Raw genomic sequence first — 22697 nt, 5'->3', positions numbered from 1 at the left:
CCCCCCCCCCCCCTTAAAGATTTCGCCCGCAACCAAACATACAATGAACTATGCATGCAAGTCAAGCAAGTATCGCGCGTGAAAATGGGGCAACAGCGAATAGAGGGTGGTGGTTAGCTGGTGGTGGCCAACGCCATGACAATTCGACCTGCGCCACCACAATAGTCCCGGATGACGTCGTCAGACGTCATGAACGTCTCCCGTGTGTTGTGAGCGATGCAGTCAAGGAAGGTTGCTCCTGAGGGCGTGTGGTCTTTGCGCATTTTCCGGCCGGCCTGTTTGGAGATCTGCGTCCAACTGTCCAAAGCTCCCCAGTTGGAGGTGAGCAGGAGTTCGATGTTGACATCCTGTCCCAGCTGTGCTACGATGTTGGCTATGGCGTGGAAGCCTGACCCAGACATGACTGACTTTGGTCGTGGTTCCAGATAGCATTCCACCAGAAGAGAGAACAGGGCAGCGAACAGAGTAAATAACCTCTCCGACCGGAGCCAAGTTCCGAATTTGCTAGAGGACGTCAGAGCATCGAAAAGCTGTATTAAGGGACTGTGCAGATCCGACCACTGCGCCGTCTGGTTGTCTGTGTCGTCGTCAGTCATGTCAACCGACTTTGGCTCATCATTTAGTGCTGGTATTTTGAAGCCTCTAGCAATCACGGCGTCGTTGAACTCTGGTTTGCTTGGAGAAAGCTGGTACGCCCCGGCAGCTACTTTGAGAATTTTCTCCATTTCCATCGCCTGAAGGTCCTCGGCTCGTTCGGAGACGAGGACCGTGAGGAGGTGGAGGATGGCCTTGACATTGGACTGCAAAATCCCGAAGGTCTCCATGAGCAGATTCTGAATTTCTTTCGGCTCCTGGATTCGTTGCAAGACTTTGACTGCCAATCTGCGAGCGGTGACAGCAGTGGCATCACTGGTGGAGTTAGCAAGGCAAATGCCCAGCTGGATCCACGTGGGTGCTGCCGTCAGCGTAATGAACGTTTGGTAGGGTAAGTTTGAGACAAGTCTGCTGACGCAATTCATCATCGCCCGTTTTCCTTCGGTTTCTTCATAGTTGAATTGGGCAAGTATTTTCTCCAATCGCTTCGTAAACGCGCCCGGCTTCATCGGGAAGTACGCCATGAAATTAGCAATGCAACCTAGCCCGATGGTACTCATACGATGGATAGCATTCTTACCAAACTGGACCTGGGCGGAAGCATGCACCGTAGTGAGCTTGATCATCAAGTCGGCGATCGACCAGACGTTATAAACGTCTTCAGAAGACAGCCGGAGATTAATAAACGCCTCATGTACGTCGTACTCGGCCGGAATCGGAACTCCCTTATGTTGTCGGCGATATTCACGGCTTTGGGGCCGCCGAATCTCTCTCGTGATCAGCATTACAATGTCTTCAAACAGAATTACAACGCTAGACTTCAATAACAAGCTTGCCGCGTCGAAACACTCGTTCTTCAGCAATATATGGATTTGATTTAACAACTTGCTCCTCAACTCATCCGAAAAGGACTCATCAGCAAACCGTTGCTGCTTCATGTAGTATCGAAGCAGCTCAGCTGCTCCCACCAGCTCCTTGGCTTGCACCATGTTGGGCTTTAAGGGACAGCCGGCAAATACATTTAATAATTGTTTAATAATCGCGTTTGATTGCGCATCGAACACGTGCGACAATTTTGGCAGCGGCCATTTAACTAACAACCGTTGGCATTGTGCGAAAATTTGGCCGCAGGGAAGGTGCCATTCAGTCTCTCCCGAATTATATATGTCCGTACAAAGCCATACCAAGTTGCCTACTAGTTCGTCGAAAGTGTCAATAGAATTAATGTACTGTACCTCCGTCATTGAAAGAGTCATCTTCCTCTTCGGAATGCTTCCGAGCAGCTTTTCCATATACTTGAGGCACGACGACCCTACGATTCGTGCTTGGAATCCAAGGTCATAAGCTCTCTTATTGCCCATTATAGACCGCAACAACCCTTCACCTTTGGCGGCTCCTGGCTGAACCGCGAAATATTCGTCTCTTTTAGTCACGCCCGTTCTCTTCTTCCTGCCTCGTCTGGGAATGTCATCTCCCTTCGCTTCGTCCATAGGTGTATCCAACATCTCGGAATCTAGCACCATTTTCTCCCGTTGTATTTTGTCTCGAAAGAGTTTAAAGTCATCATAATACTCTCGCTTCTGTCCTTCCAAGACCAGTGTGCAAATGCTCTTTGTCAAGCGGTTGTAAAGAAGCTCAATCTTTTCCTCATATGATAGCATGCTCGAGTAGCTGAGGCCCTTGACTGCTGCGTCCATAATTTGTTTGCAACGTTCCAAATATCGCTTATTGAAAATGGCGGTTTGAGAACTAGCACTCTTTCGCAACACTGTACCAGGTTCCAATAACCCAGTAAGACCATCAAAGACCGTTACCAATGCTTGTTTGGAAAGGAACATCGACAAGATGGTTGTAATATCGGCCGAGCTAAACCTACCGAGGTCGGGATCGATCTTCCGTTTTAGCGTTTCATTCAATCGTGCTTTAGATCCAGAGTCGTCAAAGGCCGATGCGCTCTGGACGTCGGCTACACGATCTAGCTCTGATGTGATCATACCAAGAATGGGCTTCACACATGAGTCCAAAGCCCTGATATCTGTCTCAGATATCCGATGAGGATTAGACCCTAAACATGCTTGCAATACTCCCAATGCAGTTACAATAAGACTTGCCGGTCCAGATCCCTTGCTCATCTTGGTGCCCAGTAAATCCAGCACAAAAGGCAAATCCGCTAGTCCAACAGACTTCATGAAAAATTCTAAAGACTCACGAGCTCGTTGACGAATTCCATACTTCTTCGCTATAAGACAGTCGCCCAAATGACCAACTATAGAATACAACTGGGCTCTCCTCTCACTGCCTTCTAAACACTCCACGAAATACAACATGCTTCCAACCAACTGGGGGCGAATGTCTTTCCCCTTGCCACCGGATTCCTTGCCCGAATATTTACCACTGGATGGAAAAGCCGCAGACTTGTATAATGGCATCAGCACTTTGACTACTGACTCTCTCAAGGCCGCCATCTTCCTATCCAGCTGCTGCATTTGTTCTTGGTCTGGAGTCTGGTCGGAGCCAGAGATGAGATTGGATTGAGCCCTTTTGATTTCGTTCATTTTCTGAGGGATAACAGAGGCCAGCATAGCAAGAGCATTTACAAGAAGATCTTGTCTTGAAACCTGTTGTCTAGATAAATCCTCTTTGGAAGTGTAATCCTTCTGCTTTATGTGATTCAGCGCTTTATATGTTTTATTCATGACTTGCACACACGTGTTATACTGTAACCGATTTAAAGCCGCCACCATCACTTTGCACGCTTCCTCGCCAAGACCAGTATGGACGGAATCAGCTGAGAACCCAGCATCCTGAATCATCTCGTTCAAAGCGATTGGTACAATGATGGTCGACAATGTATACGTATCAATCCGCTCAATCATGCTTCCGATAGCAGCAAATGCGCTAAGTCTCGTAACCTTCTGAGCGGACGCTAATTCTTTGAATATACTGTAATCATCTGTCACCTTTTCCACTTCAATGTGATCTGACATTGATCTTGTACTCAATGACCGTACATACTCCACTAGCTGCCCATTTCCAATACGACCTGAGCTATTGATGATTCTAGGGTCGTCAATCACGTCATATGAGCATAGACATAATAAACTGTGGAGACTCCAATTGACATTTTTTAGTGTTGGCGTTGTATCTTTCTTCGACAACACATTCTCCTCGGACAATATATTCTCCTCGGACAATATATTCTCCTCCGACAACATATTCTCCTCCGACAACATATTCTCCTCCGACATCAAGTTAAAGAATTTATATTCAGCAGCGGGTAAATACTTAGACACAGAGCTGATGTACTGAATTATTCTGGTCAGAATATTTAGGGCAACAAGTTGAATCTTTCTATTGGTATTATTCAAACATTTGTATACGACCTTGAAAACATGATTCCTAAGATATTGTGTAGTCTTATATGAATTATACCACATCATTTCAATCAATTTCTGGTCCTTGATATTTTCCGAATTAATAATACCACTGGAATAAACCTTTTTGCATAATCCAATTAATTGACATGGTTGTAGTAAGTTATTCCAGAAACGCACCAGCAACGTAGACACACCTAGATCTACATGTTCACGCGTTTGCAAACATAGGATATGAGATGCTAGGAGTATAGTATAATCGATTGACCAGCTTAAATCAAATTCCTGCTGCTGTTCCTCATGCGTTCTATGTTTGGCTTCTCTGTTTCTCCCTTTGGTGAATTTCTGAAGGAATTTATGCCGCTTCAGGATTGCCTTACTCAAAACCTGATTTGGTTCCCATTCTACTAAACTGAGTAGACCTGAGACAACGTTAATCTGGACCTCAGGATCACCTTCTGACAATGACGTCAAGCCATTAACATTTAAACAGTATATGATGTAGGCCAATAAGGTGTCCCATATACCCGTCGTCGACATGGCTTTCAAGTGTTTGATGCTAGGTATGAATGAGTCCGACAACAAGTTCAAGTTATCCGTCGGGTCTCTGGAAACTAACTTGGAGGGATGATTCTGGTGACGTAAACGTCTCATGTATTTACCCACGTCCATATTCGTATGATATATCAATACAGCTTGCAACATCAACAGGCCCAGGTATTCTTTATTGTCCTCGAAGAAGGGGTCTTGTAATACAACATTGCAGCTGAATACAATATCACCTAACAACCTGTCCACTCTTTCGCTAACCGACAAAGAGATTACATCTGCTGTCCTAGTCATGGTGGTAGTAGTTATGGTGGTGGTACTAGTCACGGCGGTGGTAGTCATGGCAAAGAGCGATCTGTTTACGTTCGCCGTTTTGGGAATGAGGTTCTGGACTCCGTACAACACTCGGCTAATGGTATCCACTAACTGCACCACCCTGCTGCGGCTCTGCGGTGAAGACTTCGTCTCCCTATGGGGAAGCATGGCAACCAATAGTTCCAACAACTCCAAAATGATCAAAGAGTCCTCTTCGCACTTCGGATGCTGGATGCAAGAAACGCCACCGAGAGTTGCCAACAAATTAATGGGATTAGCCAACGTCACAACACCACCCCGGCCATGACGACCATGACCACGATTACTAGGTCCATTAATAGCTCGACTGTCGCGACCAGTAGCAGCATGAACACCAGCGTTTGAGAACAATGATTTAAATATCTGCAAAATGGAGCGGACATTTATCTCTATGAGGACTCTTGCTTGACGTCGAGATTCCTCTGCATCCGGACTCTCTTTCTGAATGAGATCTTCAAGCTCAACTTCGGTCTCTTCGCTTTCATCACTCTCATCTAGAATCTCTCTGTCCTTCTTCTTCCTCAAGCGAGCCAATTTCTGGAAGCGAGCCATCCGTTGTTGATCCAATCTGTCCTTCAGTTTTTGTGTGTCTTGGTCTAATGCGAAGTCCCACAACTTACGAACTATCTCCAAAACTTCCAGTTGCAAAGATGGAGCATAGGCAGCGGCGTGATGCAAGACCGTGTGTAGCAATGCGGGGTCGCTTTTCAATAGCCACAATAAACCACCGTCGTTCCGAGTAGCGCATATGGAGACAAACCTCATAGGTAAGGTCATCTTAGCAAGTTTTACTGAAGCCAACGAGTCATCTTGAGCCTCTAGTGCACCAGAAATTCCATCTGATTCCAATTCCAGTCCTTTTTCAGAACTTGCCAATGATTCATTTAACGTAGCGATAAATTCTTCCTGGATGGACAAGTAGAATTTTCTTAGTAACTCTTCGGCGTAGAAGTAGCTGGAGAATAAGTGATTGATGTAATTGAGAATATGGCGCATTGTAATCCTTCTAAAGTGATTATCACGCTTGTGATAGATAGCCTTGAAGAATCTGGCGAGAAGTTCAAGAGTGAATGGAAGCAGGATGTGTTTGAAATTGATTTCCATAGCTCCGGTTAATTGTTCAAGTAACTCGAAGAAAGCACCAATTTTTTTATGGATTTTACAGTCAGGCAAATGTAGTATGAATCTATGTTCTATACCATTGTATTTAACGTCACAATATTCATTCCATTCCATCCTTTTATTACCTCTTAGATCAAGCCACGGTATTAAATCTTCCACTTTCGAGCCATCATACAACCTGGTGAGCATTAAAGCAAAAAATTGCTTTAAAGAATTATGGGACATATTACAAAGAACTACCAGAAACTCTCTTCTGTCACCATGCTTATCGCTCTTATTCGAATGAAGGAGTTTACAGAACATTACTCGTGTAATTATAAACTCTGCCACCTCACGATCATGATCTGGTAATGAGTCACGTCTTGTTAAATACTCGGATACTACATATCTCATCTTCTTACCACCAAGTATTATTTTAGAAAGCAAATCCACTGTGTTCGAATGAAGCTGCGAATATTTCTCGAGACTAGCTATTGCCACAGATTTTGACGCCACAGAAAGAGACGGAACTTTAACGCGACTAAACACTTTCAATACCAGGTCGTGCAAATCAGCTGCATTCTGTATGTAAATATTCTGGTCCAGATTATAGCAGCATCGACCAAGTAAATCTTCGCAATGCTCAGACACATGTTTCATCGGCATGCAGGCCTCAAGACATTTTAGCACCGGCACCAATGATTTCAGACGGTCCCTGTTTGAAAGACATTCGTGGATCTTGTCGAAAGCTCGCGGGGACATAATGATATGCCTATTACCAGCCGTGACGGTATCGAAAGTCAACTGAGTCGACTTGGTCCCGCCTTGAGCTATATTCAGACCACATTCAACATGGCCAGATTCCACGAGCCCATATGCACCAAGTAAAGTCCAAAGCATTTCCAGTGAAAGTTGTACTAGTGAGGTGTCCTGCATGGACTTGAGTGTTTGTCCTTTTTGCTTCTTGGACGCCCCGGTGCAGATTGCGAGCACACCTCCCAGCATGTTCACCAGGGTTTTGTAGCCGCTGCATTCGTCCACGTAGGTCGCAATGAGATGCCACCTATCTTCGTTGGACAACGGTAGAGGAAGAGATACATCTAATTGTCGTTGCCACAGCACGCCCAAAATATCGGTCTTGCCGCCCCCCATCATCGCAAATGTTTCCGCCTTGCCAAAGGTGCGTTCCGCCTGCAGTCGGTTTCGCACCAGTTTCTGTCGGCGCTCTACCAGGAAGCCGCGCGCTTCTGAGTCATACTCCAAAACGCACCGCTCGAAAGACATGTACATGGCCGCCGTCATTGCAGGGACCATCTGGTCCAAATGGGATTCTCTAAACAAGGTGGCCAGAGTCTCCATCGCCGGCTTCCACAACGGCTGGAACTTTACGGACAACTGGTTCACGAGACTGTATACTCCGATTAAGACCATAAACTCTTTCACGGTCATGCCATTGCGCTTCAACACAACACTGTCATAAACCTCGATACTACTACTGGTACCACTATCGATACCACTACCGGAACCGACAGAAGAAGCACGATCCTCACCACACATGTGCTTCAAGATCGCACCGATTCGACCGATGTACGTCGTCTTCTCATTCAGAGTCGCCACGTCGTTACAGGTGTCATTCAGGATGCAACAAGCCTCCACCAAGAACTCAGGACTATTGTCCCCCACGACCCGTCTCCTTTTCGGCGAATCCGTCTCGGCACTCGTGGCTACGTCCTGCGCGAGATGCGTGACCAACTCGTTCAATAGCGACAACGCCGAAGACCGAATCGAGACGTACGGACACCGAACCGCCGAGACTAACAACTCCATCAAGTCTTCAAGACGCGACCGAGAAATATCAGACAAGGGAATGGTCCGGAGGACCTGGAAGTACGAGAAGGTATCCAAGACTGTAAGCAAATCGACCTCACCTCCCTGCACCCACTCGTCAGTACATCTACAGGCCCGCAGCTGTACGGAACCCGCCGTCTCTGTCTCCCTATTCTCCGCAAATAGACGTTCATTGCCGGCCATTACAAATGCGTCGCTGTTGTCGATTCGCAAAGGGACGCAGTTCCACTGAGCAATGCGGCTCGCTGGGTCCTCGACCTCGAGGATGTTCGCCAACCGCCGACACGCATCAAGGTCGACAGGCAACCCCAAATGACTCTTGGACATGGTGATGATGGCTTCCTCCATTGGGGTCGGGTCCTGCAACTGCCTGACAATGGACAGGAAGGCAGTGCTCAGCGACTTGAGGTTGCTCAACACACTCGACGGGTCGGTAGAGCCATCCGCACTGTCGCCCATCAACGCCTCCGAGCTAACACAACCCGATACACCCGACATGCACTGTGACGACACACACTGTGACGACATGCACTGTGACGACATGCACTGGGACTGCACAATGGACGGCAGTAGTCTTAGACCTCTTTCGATAAGCCTTAGATTCTCCGCCCTCCATTCGGACTGATGACTACTGGCGAGCTTCAGGTCCTCAACTAAGAAGGCCACAGTCCGCATCACCAGCGTGGGGTGTCTCGGGACCAGCGGCGGTTGGTCCAAGAAAGCCGTCGCGACCATGTGTTGTTGGTACTTGGCCTTCGCGGCCACCAAGACAGAGTCCTGGGGGTCAACCTCGAGCGGGATAGTGGTGTCCACAGTGGTCGCCAGCAACAGGCGAGTTAGGGACCGGAGCGCGGCCTGTTCGTATTCGTCCGAGGTGGGTCGACAAAGGTTGAATAGTCCTTCACTTTGCAGTTTTTCACTCTGCAGTTCTTCGCTCTGCATCCCCTCGGTCTGCTCGCCAACGTGATGCAGCCAGTTGCTGAAGACAAGAGGGGGCAGAGCCTCGCACAAGCTGGAGGCGGCAAGTGTCTTGACTACAGGTCCATGGTGCATGATCGAAGAGAGTAGCCACTGGAGCACACGGCGCACGTTCGAGTGGAGATCCTCGGGTAGGGCGTTCTCCCACACGCCCGGTGCGGTCGTAAAGTTCTTGTTAAGACGCGGTTTGTCTGCTACCAGACAGACCGCCAGACGGAACTTGAGGTTACTGCCCATCACACCCAGCGGGAAGTAACGCTCAACGAACCTGCCCAGGTCCCGACTCGCCCAGTCCGCCACGTGCCGCTTGACACCGAGCATGGCACCCACCGCAATCGCTGCCAACACGCCACTGCTGGCCACGTTGTCCTCACTCAGCACGTCCAACAAGTTGAATAGAAAGGCCGCCCTCCTATGGACTAGTCCATGATCTAGCGTCTTCACGCACTCCGTCACTAAGCTGCTTCCTGCTTCGATCACGGCCGTCTCGGTCACAGCGGCGGCGTCCGCCACAGTGTCGGAGTCCGTCATAGCGGGGCCCATGCCAGTCAGGTCGCTGGTTCGAATCGCAGCCTCCTCGTCAGAGACGTCCCTCACCTCTTCATCCCCCGCGTCGGGTTCGTAGCCAACAATGATCCTGTGTTCCTGTTCCTCCTGCTTGAGGGGGCAGTTTTCGACGAGCGAGGTGCACTTTTTGAGTACGTAGCTGAAGACTTGTTGCAAGGAGGGAGTTCCGGGTTGCTCGGAGCCGGGCTCAAGATGGCGAATGCAGTAGGCGAGTGACTCGGCGCTGAAATGGCGTACGTAAGGCTTCTCGTGGAGAAGGAGGCGGGGTACGAAGGTGTCCATGGTCTCCTGCAGGTTCTGCAACACGATGGTCCTAGCGCTGTGGAGGATGCGTGCCAGGACTTGGAAAGTAAGTTGGATGAATTGGACCTCGCTGTGGCGACTGCAGAGGTCGGCGAGCTTGTGGAGCATGGCGATTACGAACGGGGGGTCGGTGAGTGTCCCCAGGTCGCGGACAAGCGCAAGTGCCACAGTCAGCACTGGGCGCAAGTCGGAGGGCGCGTTGAGCCGACTTAGATGGTTTATGAGGTCGGAGCAAACTATTTGACGATTGGCCACGAGAGCGGGAAGCGAGCTACAAAGGGGCGCGAGCTCGGAATAAAACGCGCGAAAGGTGCCCGCTTTGACCTCCACTCGCAAGTAGTTGAGCGCCGTCATAGTGTATGAGGTACGTAGCACCTCGGGTAGTCGCGCTTCGTCCACTACGTGCTGCAATCCTGCGTCTTGCTCATGACCCGCAGACACCGCCAGCTCCTGCTGCACCGACTGCTCAATAAAGCTCCCATACGGACTCACCCGCAAGGACTCCAGCGCCTCGTAAAAGCCCACATACCGGTACTTGTTAGGCGCCATCCGCAGCCTGGGCTAATTTTTATTTTGCCTCATCCGCCCCTTCCTCCTCGCCATCGCCTACCAATGCATTCCGCGCATTCGCCACCATCCGCTGCACACGCATCCTCAAACACTCTAGCACTGCCATTATGAAACAATAAATCGCCAACAACAATGACACCACGGAAATGATCTAAACGACAAAATGTTGGTCCCAAGGCAGGAGGGGAGGAGGGGCTAGGCCCGGGAGTGGGGATAGGGAGGGGGAGGGTACGTCTCTTACCCAGAGAACTACGAGCCATGGTCCCGTTACAGGTGTTCCAACTCCGCCAATACCGTAGGATACCTTTTGCTCACACACCGTACCGGTATAGCCTTGTTGACAAACGCACAGGAACCGCGGATCTTCGTTGTACGGTAGGAACAGACAGTCGCCGCCATTCATACAGGGGACAGCGTCACACGGATTCTCCACTATCTCGCATCGCGAGCCGCTGTATGAATCACCACACTGACAGCTAAACAGCTTCGGTGGAGCCTCCGTTACGCAGGTTGATCCGTTCAGGCAGAGATCCTCGATTTCAGTGCAAGCGTCAAAGGCTAAATTGACGGTATTTTGGCTCCCAGGCACTTACCCTGGCAGGTACTTACGCTGACAAGCACTTACGCTGACAAGCCTCATTTGGTGCGCGAATGTCTTGGACGTACCCGTAGTTGCAAATACACATCATACTCTGCTCCGTGGGCGACGTACATACTCCGTTGGGCCCGCAGGATTTTAGAGTCCCACCAGAAGGACAGGCGCCGCTCATTGCACACGCGTGTGCTAGCTTATTATTCCCCTCAGATTACGGAGAAAAAGACGTTGGGGATGTCTTGTGGGTGGTCGATGACTCATGGGTGGCGACAGCGTCATGGACCAGGCGCTCGTGGCGGCGAATGATCGCGCGGGCACTTTCTCCGTCTTTCACAGCAGTATCTGCAAAAGAATCGAGAGAAAATGCTGTTCCATCGGCGTTGCGCTCCCAGGACAGTTCCGTGGGGCAGGTGGGGTTCATCAAGACCTGATTTCGGAAAGATGACCGGTAGTACTGCTCTTCGCCGCAGCCGCTGAACGTGAGAGCCATGTCGCCGCAACCCCAGGCTGCGGCTTCCGCGATGACGCCCGCGGTGACCAAATCGCCAGTACACCCGCTGCCGGCGAGCCAGCGTCCGCAACTGACTCCGATTGCGTCTGGGCCTTCGAGGGTCCAGTCGGCGGAGGGAACTTCGCCGCCAAAAAATCGGAAGGCGCCTTCGCTGGCGGGACTCAGCCAGCGGTTGGCCTGCGCCCGGACAGCGGCCAGCGCGGCTTCCTGTGCCTCGGTGGTGTCTCGGTCGGACTCGTGCACAAATACTTGTTCATTAAATTCTTCCTCGGCGTCTCCAGAGAAGCCGAAGAGGGTCTCGACGTCGCTGTTGCCGCTGAAGCGCCGCACGTCTGCGATGCGTGCAGAGATCAGTCTGCGGTACTTGCGGCACGCGTCGTACCACCGCCGCCGGCCTGCGTTCCCGTCGTTCCGCGCTTTGCATATTCCCGCCAGGTCTCCGGGGCGGAGCCCAGCAATAATCGCCAGTACCTTGCCCAGGGCGACGGACTCGTTGGTCACATGTCTCCGGGTGTCCATGATCTGGGCCATGCTCCCTGCGATCAGGGCCGCTAAGGAAGAGGGTCTATATAGCTGCATCTCCGCGCCGACATGCGGTCCGTACTTGTAGTGGCACATGGACCGAGTGCCAGTCAGGAAGGCGAACCGATACATGGGCGGCATTGACTGGGGCACGGCCGCGCAACTGATGGCGCCGGTTTTGGTCGTCACAGTGGTTTTGTTCTGACACATTAGCATCTCCACTGTGTCGTCGCCAGGTTCCTCGTGCCATGGCATCTTCTCCGTGTCCAGATTCTCTTGCGTCGCTACGGTCACCTCTTCCGGCTCACCCGCCACCCAGTCGAAGAAGTGGTTCAAGAGACCACCGCCCTCGTTCTTCCGCTTGCTGTCCAGCCGTCTTGGTTCGGTGTCCAGCCACCTTGGTTCGCTGTCCAGCCACCTTGGTTCGCTGTCCAGCCGCCTTTTCTTGAGGCCAGTCGCGCCGGTGACGGAGGCGATTTTTTGAAGCAGGTCCCGGAAGGAGGCGTGTTTGCCGGTGAAGGTAGTGGAGGACCCGACGCTGAGTATCCAAGGCACAGTGTGTTTCGGGTCGGTCCGTGTAATGGTTCCGCTGGTCATGAGGTGCATGGCGCGGAGAACGGCGTCGTATCTGAGTTGTTGCGGTTCGCGTTTTTCGTAAGAGAAGAGGTTTACAATGCAGTCTGCGTCTTGGCCGTGGCCGGTCCATTCGAAGGCGTGTCGCAGGAATTCTTGTTGGGGTAGGCTGCTGTCCACGGGGTGTACGGAGAGTACGACGAGTCGGTCGCATTTGAGGAGGCTAAGGAAGTCGGCGGCCTCGTGAAAATCGACGATCTGATGTGGGCCCCAGGATTGGAGACGCAGGGCGTCGTTGACGGCCGCGAGTCGATCTGCCTTCCAGTCGTCGCTAAGTCGTCGCACAGGTCGGGCTCCGGGGTGCAGCCGGAGTCCTTCGATCGCCTTGCGTTGTTCCTTGCGGTTGAGTTTGACGTCTGCGGGGAGCATGAGCAGCCAGGGTCCGTCTCGTACGGAGCTATGGACCCAGTGGCTCAGCTTGTGTGCCACCAGCGGTGAAACCGGGTCTTCCCCGCGGTCGCCCGGGATCGGGACCGCACCCGCGTGTCCATCGACCACCGGCGAGACTGCTGCAAACGCACGGTGCAACACTCCCACCTCCTCTGGTGTGTGCATGGTCACACGCCGCGTACCCACCAACATAAATATAACCAGCGCCACCGTCAACAACACCGCCGTAAACACATTGATCGTGCGTCGCTGAGCCGTCAACGAGACCTCGGGGATACAGTACGACCTCCGCCTCATCTATTTTACACGCCAAAAAATGAATGCAAACTCGTCTGACCTGCCGGCAATGCCACCCCCCCTCTAGCCCCCCCACGTCCAGCCGCTTCCACCTCCGAATCGCTCTCGATCTCACTCTCTGCCGAGACTGCCGCTCCACGCCAACTACGGGCCAACGGCAGCAACTCCAACAATAACCCATACGGGTACTCGTCCTGCCGACGCTCCAACGCGGCCACTGCATAAATATTCATTCAGACTTCTGGCCCACATGTCCCCATTCAGGAACGGCAGGAATCGAGCCCCGTCCTCGGCTCTGGGGGAGGAAATAAGGGCAGGAATAAGGATGTGAAGAGGATTACGCAGATGCTTTTCTTCCAATACCAGTCCCTTGGACGTCGCCAGGCGGGGGTCGCCGAGTTGCCACCAGGCTTCGTCCGAAATCATGAAGCCCAAAATCTCGGTCGTAATTGCCATGGCGGCTTCGCCAACTTGAACGGCCACGTCTTTTGACATCTGGAAGAACGCAGCACATCCACGACCCCCTGCGAGAACCCCCTGTTTGTTGAACCCACGTTCCATGTGTGTCTGTGGATAGGTGGGTAGCACCTTATGATCTGTTAGTTGACTCTCTATGAGTTTCTTCCATCTTGCACCAATGAGCGGTACGCGGAAGCCGCCGTCGTCGCCGCATTCGTCTTCCTCCGGTGGCTCTTCCACGTTCATTCCGTTTTCGTCCATTCCGTTTTCGTCCATTCCGTTTTCGTCCATTCCGTTTTCGTTCATTCCGTTCTCGTTCCTGCCGTTCTCGGCCATCCCGTTTTCTTCGTCGCTCGCAGATTTATGCGCGTTCCTATCCAGGTGCGTGCCGCCATTCACTAGTTTCTGCCCCGTGGGACCACTTTCGGCCACCCCGTTCTGCGTCAGCAGCCACTCCTCCCGCTCCGACTGGAGTCGGGTTCTTTTAGGCTGACCGGGGTCCATAAATATGCCGCCCGATGAGGATACATGGCCCCGCACTTTAGTCGAAGTAACCTGCACTGAGTACACCTTTCAGCCGACCACTCGATCAAGCGACGCTCAGTTTAGAACTACGCTCCGGTCGTGTCCCCGTCTCTGCCCTGTGTTCATTGACCTCTGCCCTGTGTTCATTAGCCCTTGTGTCCACTGGCCCTTGTGTCCACTGGTCCCTGTGTCCACTGCAGGATTAGTTTCTTAGATGCTAGACCATGTGGAGCGCCAGAAAGAAAGCCTGCAGTGTGAGCAAGAACGGTGGGCTGAGTGGCATGCGATTCAAGAGGAAGCTTTAATGGAGCAGATTCGGCATGTGGAGAGTCAGGAGGACGACTTGGTGCGTCGAGAGATGATTTTGGCCGATGCGTTTCGAAGTTTGGAAAGAGACGCGATTGAGCTGGACCAAAGGCAGCGGCTGATTGAAAAGGAGCGAAAGGCGCTACAGACGGAGAAGCGCGAATTCCAGCACCTCTGGGCCCGCAGTCGCCAGCCTCAGTCCACGTCCGACTACGACTCGGACGCCTCCGAAACCCGCCGCGTGCCGGTGGTCACCCTTCATTCGAACCTCGACCAGGAGTGGTACATCGGGGATCCCGAAGGCGGCGCTGACGACGACAGTCTACACTGGGACTCCCAGGCCCTCTCCCGACACCAAGACCGGACTTCTGCCTTGGGGGATCGCGATCGAGATCGAGACCGAGATCGAGAGCTGGAACGCAGTCGAAGGAATGCTGGGGCGGATTCCTACGACGGCCATGAGCAGTGGGCGGCTCGGCATGGGCCCTCTTCATTCGGGGAACGGAGTCGAGACTTGGAACGGAGTCGAGACCTGGAGCGAAATCGAGACTTGGAACGAAGCCGAGCCTTAGAGCGTAATCGAAGGCACCCTGGTGACGAGGGCAACGAGCACTGTTCCGGTCGGTACGTGAGGGACTCCGGCGGAGGCGGCTACGGGACGCGGGAAGGTCCGAAGACGGCTTGGTATAGAAGTCCACCGGAAGGGGCGCGGGGCCACCGTACGAGGAAGCAGGTGGAGTTCGGGCCTCCGCCGCGGCCGCACAGTGCGCGGGTAGCACAGGAAACGCCTTCGGTTGACGAAGACCGACCGACCTCGGAGCGGATGGCCAAAGCCGGGTTCGAAGTGCGCGTGAACAGTCCTGACAATACACGCATCCATGTCAAGTATATGGACCCGAAGTATGCTGATATGGTGGACGCGAAATACAAGCCTTTGGAGAAAGCCTCTGGAATAACTCACTCGGGAGGGCCCTCTGGAATAACCCACCCAGAGAATGTCTCTGGAATTGGCTCCCACAGCTGGCTGGAAACAAACAATGCGCTCCGGTCCCGGAATGAGTTGTTCCGGTCGTTGCCGTTGGTCGACTCGTCCAATAGCGGCAACAAGCAGAAGGTACCCGCCGGGACGCAGGTCGTCTCCGAACAAGTCCGCAGCCGCATCAAAAGTCTTCGCGACGCAGTGCTGCCCACCTGCGGGAACGTTCAAGACGAAAGCGATCCCGGACAAGACCAAGACCCGCCGGGCAATGAGCTCCGCATCTCTGAGATCGTCCGCAACGCCGGCAAGGCCGCCTCCGACAAAGGCTCCTTCGAACACTACGAACAAGTCCTCCTGCCACGCAAGTCCAGCAGCCTAGAACACCGGCTAAGTAAGAAACGCCTCTGCTGTCCTTTCCACTGACGGGCCCGCACCTAAATGCTCGCTCGTGACCTCGTCTCATGGTATAACACACACACGCTGGAGCCCCGAGAGTTCGGCTCCCTCGTCCTTCAGCCCCCCCCCCCCCCCCCCCTCCCACAAACAGCTCTTGCAGATGACATTATGGTTAAGGGTGGTCGTGCTAGTAGTTAGTTAGGTAGTAAAATGGAAGCTGTCCAATGAGGGCGCTGTCTAATATGCAGTAGGCAGGAGAGGGAGGGTGTAACACGGACGGCTCGACGTCGATGGGTGGGAAGCGGCACGGGAGGAACGACAGACAGACGGACGGGCGGGTGGGCAGACGGATCTAAGGAGCTATGTCGGGGCGGGATCCGGGATCGCGATCATGCAATAAAATCACGGCCAAAGAGACAGATCGGTCTCAAGCAATCAGGTAACAACCTGAACGACTCTCGCACACTCCTGGTCCCACCTCCCCTCAGAGCTTTCAGGCCACTCGCCTTCTTGACCATTCGCCCTCTTGACCATTCGAACCCCTTGCTCAGTCTTCTTGTGTATAGTAGGTCGAGGCCGCGTCCCCCTTGATCCGAGGTTGGACTCTGCAATAGTTTCGCCGGATTGGCTTCGCCGGTTTCGTGGACCGGAATTAATGGAGGACTCTTGGTCGTGGTTCCAGAGGTAGTACGCGTGCCTTAGGTGAGATGTTATGAACATTACTCCCAGACGAGGTGTTGTTGTTGGAGATGTCTGGCTAAGGTGAAGCTTCGCTGGGACTTGGAGATTTGGGCGACGTTAAGTACGGCGCATTGGCGGAGTTGTTTTGTGTCGACAGCGAGGAACATGATGCAGGGCGGGATGTCTTCGAGGTATTTCTCGAGTAGGTGAATCGCAGCTTCGCGGGCGTGTGCGCTGTCGAGTTTGTTTTCGAAGAGTCCATAGAAGGCTGCCACCTCACCCTCAGCATTGGTGCCCGGCACGTCCGAGCGGCCGACCGGATCCTCGGGAGCGCGGCCGGGGAACAACACATAGTCCGCCTGACCCATGTTGATCGAGTCGACGTTGAGCGACACATCCTTGACCGTGCTTTCGAAGGCCTCCTCCGCGCCCTCGGCCACCTGAGTGAGCATCACAGCGTCCATCCCGTGAACGCCCGACGGCCATTGCACGGGACCCGTCCGGTTTCGCGCGTGTCTGCACTGTATGCTTGCACACGCTTGCTGCTCGTCACCACCGTTGTTTCCACCACTAGGTCCAACACTACCACTAGGTCCAATACTACCACTAGGTCCAATACTACCACTAGGTTCATCCGGAGATGACTTGTGTAGAGAGCACTTGTGGAAGGTGAGGGCTGGTGGGTAGTCGGTCTTGCTGAGTTGGACAAGAGTGCTGATGGCAACGCTGCCTCGCGGGCAGTTGAGCAGCACTTGGCCGAGAGCTTGGTACTTGTGGTCCAGTTGGGCGAGTCGGTCGATGACTTGGCGGTAGAGCGGGGCGGCAAGGTGCATGAGGGAAAGGTGGTGGTAAGCGCGGGCCTGGTTGTAAAGATTCTCGCACTGCACGTAGGTGTTCAGATCGTGGATGGTAGCCATGGTCCACTCGACGACGCGTTTGCTAAGTATCTTCAATTTGTTTTCGAGGGGGAGCCGGGGTTCAATGGCGATTTCTTTGCAGAGTTTGGCGATGAAGGCGGGCGTGTTGTGGGCAAAGGCGACCAGTTTGGCGACCTTGTTCTTAGCAAATTCCTGCAGACGCGCTGTGTAGCGACTGGTCCAGGCCTCCCGGACTCGGAAGGCTCGCTGGAGAGCGGAAAATCCGCGCAACACTACGCGGTGCCGGTCCTGGACGCCACGAGAGGTGGAGAGCGCGATGGTGGCTACGGCGAGTGAGAGACTGGCGACGCAGTTGGCGGGTCGCAGTTGCACGGCACGCGTATATTCCGCAACGGCAAAGTTGTAGCGCATACTGACGGTGCAATAGTGAGCCGTCATGAGCGTAAGCAGGAAGCTGTGCGGTTTCTCCAGCAAGCGGCGAGCAACCCAGGCACGATTAAAGGCGATGATGTCGCGTTCGGCACTCGCTGATATGGAGGTCACACTCGTATGGCTAAATGTCCCACTGAAGAGCATCATTCCGTACAATGAGAGCGCTGAACTCGTCGCAGCCATCTTATTCCGCTTCAGGTTCGGGATGATGATGCGGCTTCGCAGGTTGCTCAGCGTCACCCGCAACAAATCGCAAATGACCGCCGTACGCAAAATCAACCGCTTCACCTTGGTCTTGAAAGCCGCCCGCTCCACCGCGTAGTCGGGGTTCTTAAGCGTGCGCGAGTAACGAATACTCAACAAGACGCACTCCAGCAACTCCACTGCCAACGCCGGCATCTTCTCCTGCACCAACAAGGCCGTACCCGTTTCCAGCAATCGACTGTACTCCGGCCAACCCAGCAAGTCCTCCAAAGACAACAACTCCAGCTTTATTCGCAGCTTCCGGTGTAACAGCAGTTGCGACGCAGGCACGCCCTTCTGCTGATGCGCCGCGCGCCGTCGCAGCCTTGTTGATAGTCCCTTAGCGCGCATCTTGAAAATCAAGTCGCGGTCGAGCAAGCCCTGCGACAAGCCGTCCGACAAGCCATCCTTCGGCGACGCCTCGATGGCCAGCAGGGGTGCGTTCAACTGCGCGCTTTCCGTAAAGCCTTTGCCGATGGTCAGCTGCTTCTGCAGCGCCTCGGCGCGGTGCCGCGAACTTTCCTGCAAAACGCGGCGCATATCAATTGACGTGTCGCGCAACAGCACCACATACTCCGTACAGACCAGCTGGCGCCAGACAGAGAGAAATCGGTTCAATTTTGGCTTGCAATCTGCGTGTGCACACACTGCGCACAATCTTTTTTCGCCGCCTTCCGCGGGCCCTTCCGCCGAGTACACACTGCGCCGGTCCATATTAATGCCGGACAGGGCCGCCCACAAATCGGACACGGAGAGAGGCTTGCGGACCAGCGGCTTCATGTGTTCAGTTAGATAGGTATTGACTATTTCCGCAGGAATAGTCGGCGAAGGGATGGCATCGCAGCGCTGGCTTCGGATCCAGCCCTCGACGAACCGGCAACAAGACAGCGTCTTGGCAGCCTTTTCGAGTAGCTGGCTATATACGGCAACTCTCAAACAAATGAGCTTCCTTGCATCCTGCCCCAAAGTCTGCTTCGGTACCTCGTTCAACGACGAACCCACAATTAATAAACGAATCCGGTGGTCAATCGTGAGCTCCTTCGCCGCCTCCTTCTCCTTACTTTCCACCACATACTCCCCGTTCAGGATCTGCCATAGCAATAATCGCGCCTCAACAGCACGGACGCGCAACGTGATCTCGCGCATTGTATCCGATGGGTCCACTCGCGCAAATGAATCCGGACATAACACCTCCAGAAACTCCGCCGCCTTATCGTACTCTTTCATCTTGATGTAGCACTTGGCCGCCTTGAGCCAAAACTCGCCCTTCGCATACGCGTCCTCCGCCGTATTAATCATCTACAAACCCTCATGGTGACAATTCCATTAGGCAAAGGAGGGGGCTGCGCAAAGGGGGAAGGAAGGTACATAAGGGGGGCAGTTACCTTGTATATAGTGAGTGCCTTGGAGGGGTCGCTAGCCGCAAGGAACGAGTCAGCGAGCTGGACGTAGAAGGCTCGGGCAGCGGTTTGGTCTATTTGCGCGAGTCGCTCGATCACGAGGTCGGCCATCCACCCTCCTGCTTGCCGGTCTGTTCGTACCACGGCAGAGGTAAATCGCACAATGACGTTGAGCGGCAGCGTCCGCATTTGCGCCACCAGAATGCGCTGGTATTCTGCCGGGTTACACCAAACCGTGTCTGGGTTTATATTGCCCTCAACAATTGCCATTTGCACCAATAACTTTCCACCCAAGTCCGCGCATCGCTGCGACTCATCCAGCTGCAATAACAGGCCAAAAAGCATCTCGATCGCACCTGCGTCCGGCGCCGGTAGCGGCACCAATTCATACTCTAGCCAAATGTCGTCCTCCGTGTCCTCCGCCTTCCGCCAGTCCACGACCGCGTTCTCCAGCAACACCTCCACCGATGCCAACTCGTCCTGCATCATCTTGAGCGCTTCCGCTCTCCGGTCTTCCGAGAGAGGGGGGTGGTCTGCCGAGAGAGGAGGGTGGTCTGCCGAGAGAGAGGGGTGGTCTGCCGAGAGAGTGGGGTGGTCTGCCGAGAGAGGGGGGTGGTCTGCCGAGAGAGGGGGGTGGTCTTGCAGCAGGATTTCTCCGGAGGGTGGCAATTCAATGTCCTGAGTTGCAGGGATTGGAGGCTGCAGGAGGGGGTTGAGCCAGGGGTGTTTTTTGATGATGCCGGTGAAGTTGCCTCGTATGCAGACGGGTAGGCAGTTGGCGAGAGCGCATTCGACGGTGACGGCGGCGCAGCGGAAGTGTGCTAGTTGGAAGAAGCACTTGCTGAGTTCGAGAGCGAGAAGCATGTCACCGGGGTGTCTGGTGAGAAGTTTGAGAAGGTAGACGGCAGCACGGAGAAACTCCATCCGTTTGATGAAGAGTCTGGAGATGTCTACGGCGGTTTCTTCGTCGACATCGCCGCGTTTCCGGCCCGCTGGTAGTACACGTCGGTAGCAGTAGACGGCGAGTGAGTCAGCGCCCAGTCGTTCAGCCATTTGGCCGATGCGTTTCCACAACAGAGCGTCCGAGCGTAGTATTGTGGCGGCAACCAGATATGCGTTCACAGCCTTCTTTGGGTCGTTGAACGCCGTTTCATACAACAACCCCATCAGATGAAAGGGGTCGTGTGCACCTGGTGCCTCCTTTACTACCTCCACCACCTTGCTCAGACTAGCCTTGTAGTCACCCTCCATGTACAGATTATTCGCCGCCTGCAACAACTCAGTCGCTTTCGGAGACAATGCTTTCGTCGCACGCGCAGCAGACTTCCGACGACCTACATTACTTCGGGTTGCATATAACGGACGCCGTCGCTTCTTTTTCTTCCTTCGCTTGTTCCCACCACCGTCCGTCAGACCGAACATCAGGTCCTCTAGGTCATCTTCATCCAACGAATCCTCACTCGCATTCAACTCCGTGGTTAATTTGTTCGCGTACAAACCTGCCACGCTCGACACTTCCTGCACCTCCGAACTCTTCACCTCATCCCCACTACTCTCCAACTCGTCATTGCTCCAAGACGGACTCTCGATACCGCTCTCCTCTTCACTCTCACTCACCTTGCGACCCCCTCCTCGGGCCATTTTTTTACACACCACCCCCCAGGGGTGACACTGACACTGATGCCCGGGTCCTCGCGCCCTGTTCGAGACTTTGTCCGAGACGGGAGACACCCACCAGCAGAAGACATACTTGACACCTCTAAAAATATCGGACCCGCCCACACACACACACACTTACCGGAACACCTGAGTGTTCTGACATAGCGGTCATAACACACAGGTCGTGGCGAGTGGTTCCTAGAGAAGACAGAGGTTGCTCGTAAGTCCTTGAAAATGGGGGAGCATAGCTCCTGCAATCGCAGGAGCTTCAGGTTACTGGGGATCGTTCCGTAGTCTGCTCACTGGTCCCCCACAAAAATTGATTGGCTATAAGGCCGGCTTGCGGTCCTATAGTAAGCCGGTCTTTCACCAACGGACATTGAAACTAAGTTGACTGTGGGGATGACTGAATTGAGTGTGGGGATGACTAAATTGAGTGTGGGGATGAAACCAGGGGATGGACTGAGGGGTGAGGAGTAGATAACTGAGGGGTGGTGAATGCTACTTGGGCCTGGAGCTTGGGAAGATTAAGGCCTGTTCAACTGAGTCAGGACACGACAACAGACAACGGAGACATAACGAGGAAGCTCTTGTACCCCGCAGTAATAAAAAAATTATCAGTGTTGTCGGAGCGGGGGAATTTAAACATAAGTTACATGCGTAGAATTGTTACAGCAAGTGAAGTGTGATGCAGACGAACCAAATCGCTTATTACATCTGAAAGCTTACGCTTAATGGTGAGTAACCGTTTTGCATGTCAGACTGATTCGGTGCTGGATATAATGATGACTCCACAATAACTAGAGTCGCTGAACGAATGTGACGACATATATTGTATCCCTTGGCTGTCTGATACTCTGCACTTATGGTTACTACACGGTAACTACATCTACTTATGGGTACCGCACTAAATAACGCGGTGTCTTAATAACGTGGTGTCTTATACTTGTTTGCACTACCGTAATATACCGCCCCCCCAAATGATGACAGCAAAAGTTAAACTAGAGTCGCTGAACCTATATTTGAGGACGCAACCTTTCCCCGTCTGAAGCATTTGTGCGTATGGAAGAACCATTATGATGCAGACAGATTAAATCGCTTATTACATCTGAAAGCTTACGCTTAATGGTGAATAACCGTTTTGCATGTCAGACTGATCAGCGACACAAGTTAGCAACACGTGATGACTCCACAATAACTAGAGTCGCTGAACGAATGTGACGACATATATATTGTATCCCTTGGCTGTCTGATATTAAACTACTTGAAATGGAGCTGCTTGAATGTCTTGGTTCAGTCCGATTAATGAGTACACTTCATGGTACCGGGTGATGAACAAACCTTTCATGTCAGGAAGAGTCGACTACGGGTGTGCCCGTATTCGACTCGATGTCTGCATGTTGGATTATGAGATCTGAAATGGTATTGTGGTGGTGCTCTTCGTGTTGTTTCATCGATTGAGTTATCGTTTCCGTGCTTACCCGTCGACACTTTGTTTGCGCACGGGTCTTGCGCACTTTCACCAGCTTCTGTTATCGTGTTGGATGATGGAC

At 53.0% G+C, this 22697-nt stretch overlaps 4 protein-coding genes across 4 annotated transcripts; 1 reads left to right on the top strand and 3 right to left on the bottom strand.

The window, feature by feature from the left end:
* Positions 1-113: 113 nt before the first annotated feature.
* GNI_063470 (putative transmembrane protein) lies at positions 114-13186 on the bottom strand (the record flags this gene model as incomplete). Its single annotated transcript, XM_011131737.1, has 4 exons — positions 114-10178; positions 10279-10389; positions 10480-10796; positions 11152-13186. 4 exons carry the CDS (start codon positions 13184-13186, stop codon positions 114-116), a joined length of 12528 nt encoding a protein of 4175 aa, XP_011130039.1.
* A 144-nt stretch (positions 13187-13330) lies between these two features.
* Positions 13331-14149, bottom strand: GNI_063460 (hypothetical protein; the record flags this gene model as incomplete). Its single annotated transcript, XM_011131736.1, has 1 exon — positions 13331-14149. One exon carries the CDS (start codon positions 14147-14149, stop codon positions 13331-13333), a length of 819 nt encoding a protein of 272 aa, XP_011130038.1.
* Positions 14150-14384: 235 nt separating this feature from the next.
* GNI_063450 (hypothetical protein) lies at positions 14385-15878 on the top strand (the record flags this gene model as incomplete). Its single annotated transcript, XM_011131735.1, has 1 exon — positions 14385-15878. One exon carries the CDS (start codon positions 14385-14387, stop codon positions 15876-15878), a length of 1494 nt encoding a protein of 497 aa, XP_011130037.1.
* Positions 15879-16570: 692 nt separating this feature from the next.
* On the bottom strand, positions 16571-21126 carry GNI_063440 (putative transcription factor; the record flags this gene model as incomplete). Its single annotated transcript, XM_011131734.1, has 3 exons — positions 16571-18732; positions 18787-19384; positions 19471-21126. The coding sequence occupies 3 exons, from the start codon at positions 21124-21126 to the stop codon at positions 16571-16573; spliced, it is 4416 nt and encodes a 1471-aa protein (XP_011130036.1).
* Between the last annotated feature and the right edge of the window lie 1571 nt (positions 21127-22697).

Source organism: Gregarina niphandrodes (genome assembly GCF_000223845.1).
Source record: "Gregarina niphandrodes unplaced genomic scaffold scaffold00010, whole genome shotgun sequence".
Taxonomy (NCBI): Eukaryota; Apicomplexa; class Conoidasida; order Eugregarinorida; family Gregarinidae; genus Gregarina; species Gregarina niphandrodes.
Note: the sequence above shows the minus strand (reverse complement) of the source record. Positions and strands in the feature narration are given on the sequence as shown.